Consider the following 16,545-nt stretch of genomic DNA (forward strand, 5'->3'; position numbering starts at 1 on the left):
TCCAAAAAACCCAAATACAGCACACCCAAGAGGGGATCTTCCACCCCTACCACCAGCAGGACCTGCAAAGCCTTTGCAAGCTTTAATTGAGACAAAAGCAATCATTTAACTCTTCCTTTCCACTGAACCAGAGGGCTGTGGCTGTTTCCAAGGAACAAGGGTTCACTGGAAACATAAATGACAAATGCATTGGGACATTTTCCTGGAAAATGGGAAATGTTCTTCCATTTTTCCACTTTTGCTCACGGCTTCTTCAGGGGGAACTTTCAGCAGACAAGAGGGAAAGGATGGCAAAGGGGGAGGAAACAAAAGCATCAGGGAGATCAGAAATGATCAGCTTGATTTTCATTATTGTTCTTCCTCCCTGCTGCTTTCCTGGGAGCAGGAGGCATCTCCAGACTCCGCTGCCTCACTGAGGTGTTCGCTTTCCTTTGTTTTTCAAAGAAAGGCGCCACAATAATTCATCAAAACCAATTAAAGCCCCGCCAATTTAGGCAGCAGAACGTTCCTTTTAATCCAATTAGCTTCAATGGCAAGTCAGCACAGCTTCAGCACCCGGAATAAAGGAATTATTCCGTGGCAATCAGAGTGATAAGAGATATCTGCAAGCACGGCTCTTATCAGCAAACCCGGCCTGGCTGAGCGAGGAGTGGGAGATTCTCACCCCAGGACAGGGGGGGTTTCCAGCCTGGTTCTAATCTGCAGCAATCAGAAAAAAAAGAAAAAAAGCTGCTGCTTTTGGCTGCTGCAGGCTGCACATTTGTGCTTCTCAGCCTGGGGTTTGTGGCTCTCCCTCCTCTTTCCTCCATCCTGCCTCCTCACAAGAACCAACCCAGCAGAATTCCTGTGGGATGCAGGGCTGCTGGGGATGCTGTGGAAAAGAGGGCTCAGCTCTCACCTTCTCTATATCTTCAAGCGTTTTGTAGTATTTGGCCTCGGTTTCTTGGATTTCTAGCAAACAGCAATTTCTTTTGTCATCTTCTGTCATTCCCATTTTCTAGGGAGAGGAGAGATGAGGCACAGTCAGATGGTCCTAAGGGAGGTCGAACAACCTGCTGGGGCTCCAGTTCAGCCTCCAGTTACAGCAGCCAAGCACCAGTTTGGAAAGTCAGGAGAGAGCCACCACTGGTTTATGCTAAAGGGAATTACTTTTATGCAAAAAATACAAGGAGGAACCCTGGCTGTGTTATTAAATATGTTTCAACATGGAAAACACGGCATTTTTTGTATTTATTACAGCCACACCACCAAAGACTATCAGCTAAAGAAGAATAATAAGAGATAAAGGCTGAATTTTCCCTTTTAAAAATTTTGTTGTTGCTTAAGATGACACTCAGAACAGATACTAAGTGGGTCACAAATAATACGTTAGACTTATACAAATCCCTGGCCAGAGTTGCCAATTCTGGTTATTTTAGGTCAAAGCTGATAAAATGTGCTTCTCCCAAAGCCCCAGCTCCTGTTTCTGCTCTGCCAAGCTGGGACCTGGTGTTGGGAGCTGCTGCACTTGGCAGGGCAGGATCTGAATTTGGGAGGGATTTTTGGGTGGGGTTTTGTGGATCATGCACAGGAACAGAGCCCCTCTGTCCACCCCCTCAGAACTCACAGCTGGGACCTTTCAGCTGGATAAAACCCCAGATTTTAATCAATTCTTCTTACCTGCATGTATCTAATCTGAAGCATGCAGAAATACAAGAAGCCATTAGCATCACACACTTGCTGTTGCAATAAATGTTACCCAAAGAGTTTGATTTTTTTGGCAGATGTATTAAAAATAGACTCTTTTGCTCAGGGAAGGGAAAGGGGGTCACCACAGCTCTCAACTCTAACACTGTTTAGCAAAAAACATAAAGTAATGTGGAGAGGACAGTGAAAAATTGCCAATTCCCCTGACCTGAATCCTATATTACCTGGGTGCCGGAGCTTTCCCTAATTTTTCCCACTTATGCAAGAGATTCCTACCAAAACCTCCCCCTGGGGGCAGTTTTTGGGCCAAGTGGCTTTTGCAGCTGGTGGCAAAAACCACTGGTGGCCAACGAGCTGTGCTGATTCCGATCCCAGCGCTTCGGCAGGATCAGTGGGAAGATTTTTGGGAAGACTCCATGATCCAGAGGGGGTTTTGGGGTGCAGGGAGCTCCTCCAGCTGCAGGGAAGGTGTGCAGGGATGGAATGAGGGGTTTGTTGTCTCTGTGCACACCCATGGGTGCAGCCCTGCACTCCCAGGCTCCAGCCCCGTCCCGCTCCAGGGACTGAATTGATCACTGAACTTGTCCATTGATCCTGCCCTGTTCCAGGGAGGTGTGTGCTGTGGGAACTAGGGGAGAGTAATTAGAGTCTGAACAAAGCCTGGGGGTGGCAGATATTGGAGCGGGGGGAGAGAATTGGGAAGGTCACACTGTGGAGAAGGTCCCTTCCAGCCCTGCACCACTGCTGGGGACACAGGTAGGGAGGTGGCTGTGGGCACATCTGGGGAGGTGCAAGGGCCACCAACACCTCCTTGGCTCATCCATGGAGTGTGATATTTGCTCCAGAGCCCTTGGAGACACCACAATTCCCCCCATGACGCTGTCCATGCCTCACACTCAGGCTTCTCCAGCAGTAAAATCTGGTTTATTGAGAGGTGACAAACGGGGAATGCTGCTTGTCCCTAACACCCCACGGCTCCCTGCAGCCCCGGAAAGCTCCACTGCGAACACCTTCCTGCCCTGAGCCGTGCAGGCAGGAGCAGCAGGCACAGACAGCTGTGGATCCCCCACACACAGATCTGTCACCCGCTCTAAAAATACCGGCGGCACCGTCCTGGAAAGGCTGGAGTGACACAGCCCCAGCAGCAAACTCCTATTTTTAGCTTATCTTTTAGGGCTTGCTAGGTCTCCCTTTCCCTTCCTCCTCCCCAAACTCCTGCAGATGACAGGCTGGGCTGGGAAACTCCTCAGAGAGCCCCTCTGGGCCGGTGCCATCCCAGCCATGCTGTTCTGAGGAGCGACTCAAAGCAATTCCCTTCCCTGCAGCATCACCTGCCACTGGCACGGGGTTATTTCCATCCTGGAGTCCCCTCCCTCCCCTCCCACCCGCAAAAAGGCAGCTGAGCTGTTACCATGGGCTGCTGGACTTCCACTCTGATGATATCCTCGTAGATATCATCGCCCTCATCCTCGCAGGGGACGCAGTCGTAGATGTCCTCCCCCAGGTCGTGCTCGCTGCAACGAGAAGGAAAAAGGGTCAGGGACCATAACCAGGGGATGTTCACTGTCACTTCATCAGGCACCGAGGAGGGAGGAGAACCACAACGAGAAAACCCTGTGAAAATTCACGTGCTCAGCCCGTGCTGTCTGTTTTTCCCGGATCAGTGCCTCCTGCACATTTCTTTCCGCTCGCTGGAGGCTGGAACAGGCGGAACGCTGCTCGACACCAGCGGGGATCAAAGCCAAGAACTGCTCTGTGCCCCGTGCCAGGCGTGCCCACGGCACCACGGGCTGCCAGCTCTGCCCTGCAGAGCTTTTGCTGGGCACTAATGGGCCCAGCTGAGAGGGCTCTGCCAGCCAAGAGCACAGCGGGACCATCTGAGCCACCAGAGCCACCAGCTCCAGCTCCACCTGCTCCAAAGATGCCCAAAACCTCCCCTTCAGCTCCACCTGCTCCAAAGGTGCCCAAAATCTCCCCTTCAGCTCCACCAGCTCCAAAGGTGCCCAAAACCTCCCCTTCAGCTCCACCTGCTCCAAAGGTGCCCACAACCTCCCCCTCAGCTCCACCTGCTCCAAAGGTGCCCAAAACCTCCCCTTCAGCTCCACCTGCTCCAAAGGTGCCCAAAACCTCCCCTTCAGCTCCACCTGCTCCAAAGGTGCCCAAAACCTCCCCTTCAGCTCCACCTGCTCCAAAGGTGCCCACAACCTTCCCTTCAGCTCCACCAGCTCCAAAGGTGCCCAAAACCTCCCCCTCAGCTCCTCTTCAGGACCAGGAGCAGCTCTTGCATCAGTGACTTTATATATGTCTTGCATATATGACTTTATATATCAGAGAATTCACTTTAAGGGTTGGATTTTGGTCTGCTTAAGGCTCTGTGTTTGCTCTTGATCTGATTTTGCTTTTCCTCACTGAAAGGTTTCCCTCGTGCCAAGAAACCATCCCCTTCCCCCAGCCAGGGGTGCAGAGAGCCAGATCCAGCAGGAGCAGATATTAAACACTCATCAGTGTCTCTGAGCAGCAGGAGAAACCTCCCAGTGCTGATGAACCAACACCCCCTGGGCTGTGCAGGACCCACAGCAAAGCCTGGACCCAGCCCTGGGCATTCACCCAGGTTTAAACCCTCTGCATCCAGTTATTTGTGTGATGCCAAACCCCTGCCCTGATGGGCAACGGGGGGATTTTTAACCCTGCATTGCCCAGAGGAGTGGGAGGCTCTCCTGACCACCACCAGGCAATCTCATCAGACACTCGGCTCGGTGGGCAGAGGCCAACAGCAACATTTACAGCAGACAGCAATTAAGCAGCAAAATGTCCCATTTTGAGGAGCAGCCCCGTCACTTTGGAGCTGCCCCTGCACTCCCAGGCTTCAAAGGCACCCCAGAGCTGTAGTGCCCAGGTTGTGCTAAAGGTGATGATGTTCAGTAATTAATTATCAACCCAGACTTCACACCCCTCCCAGGGGCTCCTCAGCCTTGGAACACTTTTGAAAATTCAGCCCACATTAAGCACCAATTACCAATAATAATTCCAGTGCTTAGATCTACAGGTGCTGGCTGCTAACAGCTCCCACTGAAGTCAATCCCACAGGATCAGGACAGTGTGAAATGCTGGAATATCAAACAGCGCTCGCATATTTTACGAGCTGTGTCTTTCAACAGGGGCATTAATTACACACAAATAAATTTAGGTGTAAAGCTGTGCTCCAAGTGTGGCACTCAACATCTCTCTATTATATATCAGGGAGAAACAGAGCACATCTGTCTGCAAAACCGAAAAAAACCAGGCTTTATTTCTCTGCTCAAATACGGCCCTTCCTCTTTATACCAACAGATTTATTTAATAAAAGTTTGGGGATTTTAAATAAATACACTGGCATGATGTATCCACCCCATTCTTCCCGGGTGATGCATTGCAGCTGCTGCAATAATGCCCACTAATAGCTGGTGATCCATCTTCCCCCTCCCAGGCGTCGCCGTTATTATCTGCACCAATATTTATATTCTGGGCTCTGCTCCTCATCCAGAGCCCGTCGCTCCTGATGGATCTCCCTGCCCACACCTCTCGGGCTGCTGGCTGGCTCTCCATGCATCATTTCCCTGGCTGGAGGGTTCTTGGGAAGGTGTGGTGGGGTTGGTGTCACGAGCAGGAGCTCAGCTGGGTGTGACACGGCCAGGAGAGGGCTGGGGCTGTGCAGAGAGCCTGCTTGGAGGGAGGGATGAACATTCCTGTCCCTGGAGAGCTTGGGAACTGCTCTGGGATATGTGCAAAGGAGAAGATGGCATCCTGAGGTGTCCCTGAGCATCACCCGGAACTCCTCTGCCACACCAGCAGGTGCCACAGCCAAGCCTCAGAGCCTGGCACTGCCCGTCCCCAGCCTGGAGCTGCTGCTCCCAGCCTGGACAAACTCTCCTCCTCTCCCTCCCCAAGAATCCAAGAGCTCTGGAGCGTGGTGGGCACACACTGGGACAAACCCAGGGGGCAGCACGTGATGCTGGAGGGGCTTTCACAGAATCACCAGGGCTGGGAGAGACCTTCAAGGACATCTGGCCACACCTGAACCCAGCTCCACCACAACCACCCCTAAGCCACATCCCCCAGTGCCAGATGGGCTTTGCTCCATCATGGGCAGAGCCTGGAGAAGGATGGATGCCCCAGGGCCTGGCCCCACTTGGGCCACCAGGAAAGAAATGCCTCCCAAGGGACGTCCCAGCAGATCTGCCACAGAAGTGCCAACAGCCCTCGGACACAAACGCTGCACCCACCACGTCCCGACAGCCCCCACAGCCCCCATTCCTCTAATGAAGGGGCTGAGCCTCGCTGCTCCACTCCTTCCTGCTGCTCCACAGCAGAACAAGCCCTTCCCTACTCCAGTTTCTGGTTTTGGGAAGAAAAAATAGGAACTATTCCCACATCCTGGGGATGCCTGGCAAGACAGCTCCACTCCAGAGCTCTGGGAGATGCACCAGAGTTCCTCAAACTCGACAGCTGTGGCAGTATTACAACAACCCCATCATCCAGCAGTCTGTTATTTATTAAAATACATTCTCAGTGCATCTCTGAGAAACACCAGAGGCTGCCAGTTTTTATGGAGAGCAGTAAACCACGAGGATCAGCCTCTCCTGGAGCAGCCAAGCTCCTGCTGTGCTGTATGGATGTTGACATCTCTGCTTTGCACATATTGATCCTCACCTGTGCCCACACTGTTGAAAACACACACCCTGCCTGTCCTTAAAACAGGGATTGGGATGATTTAACCAGTGGAAACCTCAGGACACGCAGAATTCAGGCAATAAATTCAGCATCCCAAGCGTGTCACGGGCAGACGGAACAACTTGAGCAGGGAAAGCCAGAGATCACCTCATTCCTCACAAAGAAAAGCAATTTACTCCTTCAATAAAAGCACAGAGTCTGCGAGTTACCCGTGGGTATCAGAGCCTGTGATCTACTGCTTGGATTAGGAGATTCATTGACAGCTCTGGGGTTAGGAAGGGGATTTCAGCCGCCCTTCAGAGTGAGCACCAGCATCTGCAATTACTGTTATTAGGATGGATGTAACCAGCTTTAGGCTGGCAGCATCTTGCCGAGCCAGAAAAGCTGGTAATTAATAAAGCTTTTCATATTTAAGGCAATTTCAGGCAAAACCAACGCTTTTGGCTGAGCTCTGCCTCGCTGGCAGTGCCTGCTCTGCACCAACACCCACCCGGTTCCCAGAACAGAGGGGCTGGGGCCAGGATTCTGCCTTGGAGTGAGGGAAAGGGAAGGAATAACTCCACAGGGTCACAGAATGGCTGGGGCTGTGAGTGGGCACAGACAGTCTGTGATGCCCCCATAAAGGACATGCAGCATCCAGCACACTGAAGGAACCCTGCACATCATCTTTGCAACCACACTGGGGCTCAGTGGGAAATCTGATGGATTTTGGGGCCACTGAAAAGCCTCTCCACCCATAAAAGCTGCTGTGGGAAGCTGATGAGTTTGTGCCAGCCTCAAGAATCCAAGGACAAACCCTCATGACAAACCCACCACAGCAAAACTCCGTCCAAACCACGCTGAGGAAAGAGCCAGAACCACCAGGAACAGCAAAAGAAAGAGCAGGAGGGGACAGAAGGAGCTAAAATAAGACAAACAAGACACAACCCCAAATTTCCAGTCCTGTGACCAGGGTTAAGAGCCAGGAGACCTCAGAACCACCACAGGTCCAGGCTGGGAGTGCCTCTGCAGGGTCTCTGAGGCAGCTGCCAGGCTCCAGCCCATCCCAGTAATCCCCACCTTCGTTCTCACTCTGAATTCCCAGCTATAAATACACAGTTCCTCCAACCAACCCCCTCATTCAGGGGTTCCTCCAACCAACCCCCTCATTCTGTCAGAGAGGACAAGCAGAACCCTAAATTTGCAGCACATCTGGCAGGTTTAGGTTTCAGGGTGAGGGAGTGCAAGATGTGCAGCTGCTGGACTCGAGATCTTGCAGGGTTTTAATTACTCAGATTGGACTTAGATGGAGACACTGGTCTGGAAACATCAGGAGAAGCCTTTTCCCATCCTTTCTGCTTGGGTTTTACATTCCCCATCCCAAGTGGGACATTCTGATGCCAAGGAAAAGCCTCACAGAGTTACAGAGACCAACATGAGCCCAGGACAAGCAGGATGTGTGAAAATCAATACCAGTGACACACAAGGACAGACACGTTCACAAGCACGCTGGCTCAAGTGCCCTGCACCACAGAGCCATTTATTTGAGGGGCTGTTGTGCCTGGTTTGTCCAACATGGCAGAAATAATGAGAAAAGTGGCAGCTAACTCATCATCTCACCCTGGCTCCTGCGCTCGTTACTTTTTTTAATGCATTTCAGGAGTTGTGCTGATCACAGCACTGCTTTGGAACAGTGAGGGGGGCAATGCTGGTGACAGCAGGGAGAGAAGCAGGAGAAACTTCAGCAAGAAGAGGCATCACTTGAGAAATTGTGGCTTAGCAGATCTCCTTCCCCCCTTCTCCAGGATGGAAAGTTTGGGAATGCACGATTATCCCAATAAATTTGTTAGGGATCAATTCCCAGTGAGCTGCAGCTCAAAACAAGAGCAGAGGACATTCACACCAACCTGTGGGACAAAGCTCTCCAAGGGTAGATTTGGTGGGGACCTGCTTTGCCTAAAACACTTATTTGGTCCTTTATGCAACACTACAGCCCCTCTCCTCAAAAAAATGATCTTCAGAAGAGAAAATAAAGGTGAAAGTTATGCAAATTAAATGCTTCACCTCAAACCAGTCACAGAACTTCTGCCTGACTCTGAATCCTTCAAACAGCCAACAAATAACCCAAAATCTGCCCTGTGTGTTCTACCTAACTGTGCCACTGCAGAGGGACAGTGCCAGGAAGTGGAGAAGGTTCATCACAAAGAAGGCTCTGGGGGTGTAAAGACGGCCAGGATTAATTGCTCTCGTAAATTTAATGAGACAAAATAACTGGAGAGAGCTCAAGTGGCAGCGGAGAAAATTCAGGTGAAATGTTAAGTATAACTCAGAGGTACCAGGATGGTTTGGAGCAGCTGAAAGAGCCATAAAGAGGGATGGAAAAGCAGTTGGCAGGGCAGTAAGGTGGATAATTGCCTCCTGACATAGCTCCCAGCAGGCACAGCCATGTGGGAAGCAGCAGCTCCCATCCCTAGGGATCCACAGGAGCATCCCCAGGACAGGGGTCACTGACACAGCCCTGAGCCCACACCCTGCTGCAAAACCCAGCTCATTTCATGGACCAGCTCCCCGCAAACCGGCTGCCCCAGGGTCTGGCACGGGCCAGGCTGGAATAAATCAGGCAGCAGAGGCCAATTGTGCGATTTACTGCTCCTCACAGCACTGCTCAGGCACCGCTTGAACGTGAGCAGCCCCTGTGAGCAGCCCCTGCCATCTGCCCGGGCTGGCTGCAAGCTGCCATCTGGCCCGGGGCATGGCAAACCCAGGGGCCAGAGGGCTGAAAATAGGGAATTTGAGAACTTCCCAGCTCCCCTGATGGCCTTTTAGCTTCCCTTCCCCTTTCCATCACCAATTGTTTGGTTGCTTTTTTATTTTTTTTAACTAAATAGCTGTTTCCAGGCAATTACGTGCCTTGATCTGCTGGCTGGGATCTGTCTGGAGCTGGGATTAATCCCTGCAACACCCCAAAGGTGAAGCACAATGGGGTCATCAAGGCTTCAGCATCATTTAAACACAGCAGCACCCCAGGACTGCACATACAGCTTGTTCCTGCAGCCCCTCTCCAGCCCTGGCACTGGTTTTTGTCCCACAGCTCCTCTGTGCTGGAAGAGTTATAAAAAATAACTCTCAGAACAAAGGTTCTCACTCTTTAGAGCATCATGAGGACAAAGCCTGGCTCCTTCTGCTCCCCAAATCAGCACCTCCATCTCAAATATGTTCATGTTTTAAAGGCTGTGCAGCGCAGGAATTCAAAATCTCAACCTGAGGACACCAAACCACTCCGCTTAAGTACTTAGAGCTGAAAAGAAATATTCTGCCACTCTGCAAAAAACCTCATTTACCAGCCCCCAAAATGTCTTGTTACAGCCAACTCAGTGTTTACCCTGAGGTTTTTTTCTCACCCAGCACCACAACTACTCTAAAAAAAGAGTTCCCTTTAGGGGATTCCTCTCTCCCAGGGTGAATTGGTGGCACAGAGCCCACCAGGGTTGTCCTTCCTCACCCACCCACGTCCCTCTGAGGCCTGTGGGGACAGCAGAGTGGCACCCTGAGGTGACAAATCCCTGCTGGTTTTACAGGCACGGCTGGAGCAGCTCCCTCCAACACCCTGGGTCGTTTCCCTGCCTGCTGTGGAAATCTCTTCCTTGCCTCCAACAAAAAAAAAATTCATTTTTTGGCTGCAGCCACATCTTCCTGCTGCTGGATCCTCAGCAATATGAAAGGCAGAGATGCTGGATGGACTGAATCGTTCCCAGCAGTGAATGCTGCCCTTGTTGGGCTGTTTGGAGAGGGCAGGAATTAAGAAAGAGCTTTCTCATGGGTGCCACAGGCTGCCCGTGCCTGGGGCACACCACGGGGACTGGCACATCTCCAGTCAGTCCCCTGCTCCAAGGGGGAAAAGGCAGCAGGAGCAGCAGCACTCGTGCTGAGGGGTTTTTTGGGGTTTTTGCAGCTCCAGGTGAATTCTGGCCCTGTTTTGTGGGCTGTGTTTCAGTGCGCTGCAAGGATCCAGGCCTGGGTGAAGGAATTTGTGCAGTCCCTGCTGGTTTCAACAAGCCTTTCCCTCCACGAGTCCTTAATATGATGTAAAAAAAAGGGGTTTTTGCAGAGAATGGGGAACAGGGAAAGTTAAAAATCAGAGATCTGGGACAGCACAGGGAAATCAGCTGAAATAAACCTCAATAAATTATCTGATGGGCATCACAGCCCCTCTGTGGGGACAGGGACAGTTTGGGAAGCTCCCAGCTGGACACCTTGTCCCCAGCAGACTTAAAGCTGGGAACCCACTTCCAGCACCAAATAACCAAGTGTGGCACCCCAAACCCACCCTTTCAGCACTGCCACCCCAGCACTGGTGTGAGAGCCCCCACACAAACCCTCTCTTCAATTAAAGGCACATCTGTCAGTGAGAAACAGGAATTCTAAACCCCAATGTTAAAGGGATTTGGGGAACTTTTGGAGAGGGGGCACAAGAAATGCTATTCTTGAAAAGGATCCCTTTGTTAGCTAAAATTTTATTAAACTGCAGCTGCTGGGAGCCAACAGCAAGCAGGGAATTCCAGGGTACTCCGTTCCCTCCGCTGGTAATTTATGATTTACTTTCGTAATAACTGAAGCCATAAGGAACTCATTGGATTAAGGAGTCTTATTATTTATGTTGTGGAACAGTAATATTTAACTGCACAAAGCCACACATCCACCCATGCAGTCCATCCCTCCGTGTGCAGCAGGCTTCATAAGCAAAACCCTGGCTCGATGGGAACGCTGCCATTGAATTCCAATAGTGCCTGCACTTCAACCGTGTGTGCTGGGGCTCAAGGTTGATTTTAAAAGCCTGTTACATCACCACCACAGGCACAAAACAACAGATAAACACAGGCAGAGACAGCAGCAGCATCACCCCACATCCCACCAAGGACAAGCAGGATGAGGCTGCCACAACCCTGGAAGTGTCCAAGGCCAGCTTGGATGGGGCTTGGAGCAACGTGGGATGGTGAAAAGTGTTCCTGTCCGTTGCAAAGGTGTGGAATGAAATGGTCTTTAAGGTCTTTTTCGACCCAAATTATTCTCTGACTGTTCCAGGGCCAGCTGGTGTGGTCCAAAATCCCCCCTGGGGGATGAAGCTCCATGTGCCAGCACCCAAAAAATGCCATGGGGGGAACCAGCACTGCTAATAATGGGAACCTCACTCCCAGAGCTGGCCTGGATCACCTCAGAGGATGAATTATGTCCCACGGTTCTGGGATTCAGGAGGAGGAGGGGATCCCCTGGGCTTGGACCCTCTCACCCCCCACCAAGCCACTCATCAACTCAACCCAATTAAAAGTGACATCTCCCAGGGCTTTACACGAGGAAAAGATGGACTTTTGTCAGAGCACAAAAATCTCCTGGCCAGAGGATCAAAGCAGCCGTGCTGGCTCTCCCAGCCCTGCTGTCAAACTTTATCTGCCTTTGCTGGAAACCCACAGCAAGTTTCCCCTCCCAGGAGAAGGTGAGGCCACTCACTCCGCCAGCTCCTCCAAGCTCCGGTACACGTCATCGTCATTCTCCGTGGTCTCCTCCGAAGGGAAGGGCCTGGGAAGGGAAGGAGTGACAGGGTTACACTGATGCCTCACCCCTCACAGCAGAGCCCCTCAGCTCAGCCCAGCCCTCAGCATCCTGCTGAGCAGCACAAAACATCCACTGCAGATCCCTTTTTGTGCCAGAACCGCCTCTGCTGCTTCCCAAGGGCAGAGGTGGCAGGGCAGGAATGCAGGAGGGGAGGCTGGCTGAGCACACAGGGCAGCAGCTGGGCACCAAAATGAGGAGCTGCAGGTCTGAGAGCATCCCAGAGCCCCATGGCTGAGCCCTTCCTGCTGAGCTGGTGCTGCACAAACAACCCAGGAGTCTGAATTCCAGCCTGGGGTTGGATCTGTTGGGGTGGAGAAACATTTTCTCCTCCAGTGATGGAGCCTTTCTACCTGTGAGCTCCTTCCCTGCTGGGCCAGGCAGGGCTGGGCACCCTGAGCTGCTTCCCACTGGCACCTCCCAGCAACCCCACTGGAATGAATGAACCCTTGTGAACCCCTCATCTTAACAACTTTGTGACAGCTGAAAAAAGTTAAACCCCTGGAGATGAGGGAAAGGACACCAAAAGGGCAGAAAGAAAGGAGGGGAGAAAGCAGATTGAGAGAGCGAGGGAGGGAGTGGGGGGAATACAAGAATTCCTTGGCTCGTTCTGAAGCAATAACCGAATAATGTAAGAGGGAGATGAAAAATACTGTTTTAATTAAACCCCACGTATTATTGGTGGCACGGGGCCAGACTGGGCTGTGGCTCTGCTGGGGCTGGATGCACCTCATGGCTCCAGCTGTGCTGGGCATCCCCACGGGCACTGCCAGCCCTGTCCCCAGCACAGGGACACGGAGGGGTGGCAGCTCTGCCCAGCCCTCCTGGGCATCCTGGAGGAGGCAGCTGGGGCTGCCCAGGCTGTGTCCACAGGGAGGGGACACTGCTGCTGAACCCTCAGGAGCAATTCCCTCCTCTTCCCTCCCTGCCCATGATGGATTGCCTCTCCTGAAAGATTTAATGCGTGCCCTGGTTAGCCCCCGAATTTGCTATTTTTGGATCCTTTCACCGGCATTAATTGGCTTTCTGTCCCCTGCTACACCTCAGCCTTCCTTGGGTGAGCAGCTCCACACCGGGCATTTTGAAATAGTGCTGAGACCTGCAGCCAGCTCAGTTAAAACCAGGACCAGGGGGTGAGTCCAGGAGGGGACAGAGCTCTGGAGACCCCAGCCATGGAGCAGGACAATTCCAGCTGTCACAGCTGCCCTGCTCAGCTGCAGCAAGGAGCACCCAGGGTGTGTCCAACCATGTGCAAAGTGGCAGCACAGGAGGGAGGAAGGCAAGGGATGCAAAGCTCTGGCAAGAAGGCAGAACTCAGAGGTGACCTCTGTTTAAATAACACTTGTTACAACAAGAATCCACCGTAAGGCACGACCTGCTTTCTTTTACGTGCATCTTCTGCTCCTAATCTCTAACTATTTCCTTCCCCAGCACTCACCACGCCAGGGAGAAAGGAGTAAAAGAGCCATAAAGAACATTAAAATCACATGGACACAACTCCAGCCATAAATCTGGGCTTGAGGTGTAATTGGCTCCTGTGATACAACCCCCCATGTAAGACAAGGAGGCAGAAAAGGGAGAAAATTATTTTCTAATCAGAGTTTCACGGGGATTCAGCTCCCCCAGCCCTCCCAGCTTCACCTTGACCACCGGTGAAGGCCCAGAGTGAAAGTCAGGACAGGGGAGGAATTAATAACCTGTGTCCCTGCCGTAGCAGCTAATGGCTAAATAAGGACTCACAGAATGCAATTAGAGGGAGAAGTCACACCAGGGTGAGAATTACTAAATGGACCATCCAAAATGTGGAGCTGAAGGGCAGCTCCATGGACAAAGCCTTGGGTTTTTCCTTTGCTCATCCCTTGCTCTTCCCCAGGAGTTCTAAGTGCAACAACACAATTTAATTTGGCTCTACCAACAGCCACTATTTGGAATATTTCCCTACTTTTGACTTAAGCTCCCCTCTACACCGATTTAGGTTATTTTTTATCACTGAACACACCTGAGCTGGTGGCAGAAATGGATTTGACGTGGTGGGGACAGGCACCCCACCAGATCCCTATCAAGGCAGCACAAAGAAAAGCCAGCTGGGAGATCTTTGCAGCCAGCATTTCTCACAAGCACAGAGTTTTCACTGAGAACCTTCCCACAGGCCATGCCCTTGGCCCCAGCCATGCAGGGAGCAGCATCTCCATCCAGATGGGTGAAGGTGCTGCTCCTTCCCAGGAAATACCTGGTTTGGAATCAACCTCTGTGGGTTTTTCTTTTTTTTTTTTTGTAAAACGAGTAAAAAATGTTGTCAGTCAAACGATCGAAATGCTCTGGCTTCTCTGGGGAATTCTTAAAGACCTCCAGGCACACTGGAACTTCTTAGGTGGGAACAGAGCACAGCTGGGAATGCCCAACAGGAATGAGCATTCTGAGAAACCCAGCAGGTCTGCAGAGATCCCAGCTGATTCAAATTCATTTCAAAACGTCTCTGATTTCATCTCTTTAGCTAAACACCACCTTTTTTACCCCACCACCATGCAAAAACACCTGCTGAGCCATTCACCCCAGCCTGGGCTGCTGCGAGCTCCACCCTGCTCAGGTGAAAAGCAAAATCTCCCAGAGCCATCAAACAGGGCTGGGAGAGGTTCTCCAGAGATAACAAAGCTCCCAAAACAGGCTCCTGCACAGGGAAACCCACAGCACTCCCCAGCATCCAGAGATCAGAGGAAGGAAGGGAATTTGGATCGATGTGATGGGTTTGTTTTAGGGAAGAAAGGGAAGAAAAGCAATTTGTTGTGGAGTTTAAAGTGAGCTGCTCCTCTGGAGGGAGGACTTGCAGCACATGAGCTTCCTGACCCCCTTGATCTCACAAAACATTCTGGCCACTTTCTGGATCTCACAGAGCTCCCTGCAAATGTGGCACAGCCACAGCACATCGCCCACGGGGACAATTAATTAATATTTCACGAGGTACCTCGTGCAAAAAAGCCCTCCCTGCTGTCAGGCTGGCCCGTGATCCCTCCCACACCACATCCCCACCGTCCATCCCTGCACAGGGAATCTTTCAGCACTGCCTGGCTGCCCTTCCCTCTGAATTATTTAACGGGAAGAGCCAGGTAGGCTGCAATTCTAACAGCAATGAACAGGGAGGTTTATTTATTTATGAGCCTATTTCAGCATCTGGGCTGCCTTGTCCTAGCAACTGAAGCCAACTCTTGACCTCTGCAGAGAGCAGAGGGTCAGGGATGAGGCAGCTTCAGTCTGATCATTTTGTCCAGCACCATCCTGGCCTCAAATCCACGTGGGACAGGGCAAGGAGGACCCAGCACAGTTTATTTATCATTTTTCCAGTCTCCACTCTGATTTCTGGGGGTCAGACACCAGCCCTGGGAACAGCAAGCCTGATGAGAAGCAGGGAGGGAGGGAATGCCCCACTCAGGGCACTCCATCCCAAGGAGCTGCTCCTGCTTGAGGCTGCTCTCACTGGAGACGGTTTGTCAGGCAGATCTGCAAGGAAGTTTCCCTGACTTGTGCAAACACCCTCAGGAGTCTGAAGGAGGTGATTTATCCCTTTCTGGAGGGGGATTCCACCCTCCCAGCACCAGCAGGATAATCCCCCCCTGTTTTCCTAAGGCCAGGGATAACACTCGAGTGTTTTAAAAAGCAGGTGGAGCCTGTGACACCCGGGAAACCTGAGCTGCTCCCATCTGCCGTCCCTTCTGCGAGGGATTTCTTCAGCAGGGGGAAGAAAGGAGCTGCTGCAGCTCTGCTGGGATGGACAGGGCTGTGCTCAATCCTCCTGGCAGAAAAATATTCCCATGGTGTGGAATTTATGGTCTGAAATGACACCCTGCAGGACTTGCAGCTCCCCTGGCTGGGTGCACAGACCCCTGACGTCGCTGTTTTGGAGGAAGCATCGTGGCAGTGCACAGGGAACACACGGGACACTGATTTCACCAACATTTTAGGCTTCAGGCTGTGTTTCCATGGGAGTTTGGGAGTGAGGTTCTCAGCCCTATAGCTCCCATGTTTCCAGAAAATTCCTTCTGTCCCATTGCTTCAATCCCTTCATTAAACCCACTGAGGTTTAATGCTGCTTCAGTCACAAAATTTCACACTTTGGCTCTTCCCAGCACATCATTCTGGCAGCTCCAACCTTCCCCATTTCTTTTTTTCCTCCTCTTTTTCTGCAGGAGTCACTGGGGATCGCCCCATTCCTGTGACTGTGCCCCCTGTCAGCCATCAGCTCTGGACCCACCACCCTGAGCACTCCTGGAGCTGCCCAAATTAAAACATGTATTTTTCCAAGACTTTTACACACCACTGAAAATGCTTCCCTCGTTGGCTTGGTGGAATTAGGCAGATTAAAGCAGCATTAATTTCCCAAGAGGTGGCTGTGAGCTGCCCAGGGACCTGCAAAGAGGTGACCTGGAGCTGCCTCTCCAGCCCTGCCCTCGACCCAGGCAGCACCAAAATCTCCAAGATTTGGTTCCCATCAAATGGGAAATGGGAGCAGAGTCAAGCAATGATCCTGGTCAAGTGCTGTGAGACAAAACCACACTATTAATGCCCCCT

At 51.7% G+C, this 16,545-nt stretch overlaps 1 protein-coding gene across 2 annotated transcripts in view; it reads right to left on the reverse strand.

The window, feature by feature from the left end:
• VAV2 (vav guanine nucleotide exchange factor 2) overlaps positions 1-16,545 on the reverse strand; it is a 121,842-nt gene that overhangs the window by 23,706 nt on the left and 81,591 nt on the right. For both annotated transcript variants that reach the window (XM_063410085.1, XM_063410084.1), the window contains exons 4-6: positions 11,881-11,949; positions 3,098-3,200; positions 899-997 (exon numbers count right to left, since the gene is read on the reverse strand). In XM_063410085.1, coding sequence (XP_063266155.1) covers positions 899-997; positions 3,098-3,200; positions 11,881-11,949 — 271 coding nt within the window. The remainder of the gene's footprint in view (positions 1-898; positions 998-3,097; positions 3,201-11,880; positions 11,950-16,545) is intronic.

Source organism: Prinia subflava, chromosome 12 (genome assembly GCF_021018805.1).
Source record: "Prinia subflava isolate CZ2003 ecotype Zambia chromosome 12, Cam_Psub_1.2, whole genome shotgun sequence".
NCBI lineage: Eukaryota > Metazoa > Chordata > Aves > Passeriformes > Cisticolidae > Prinia > Prinia subflava.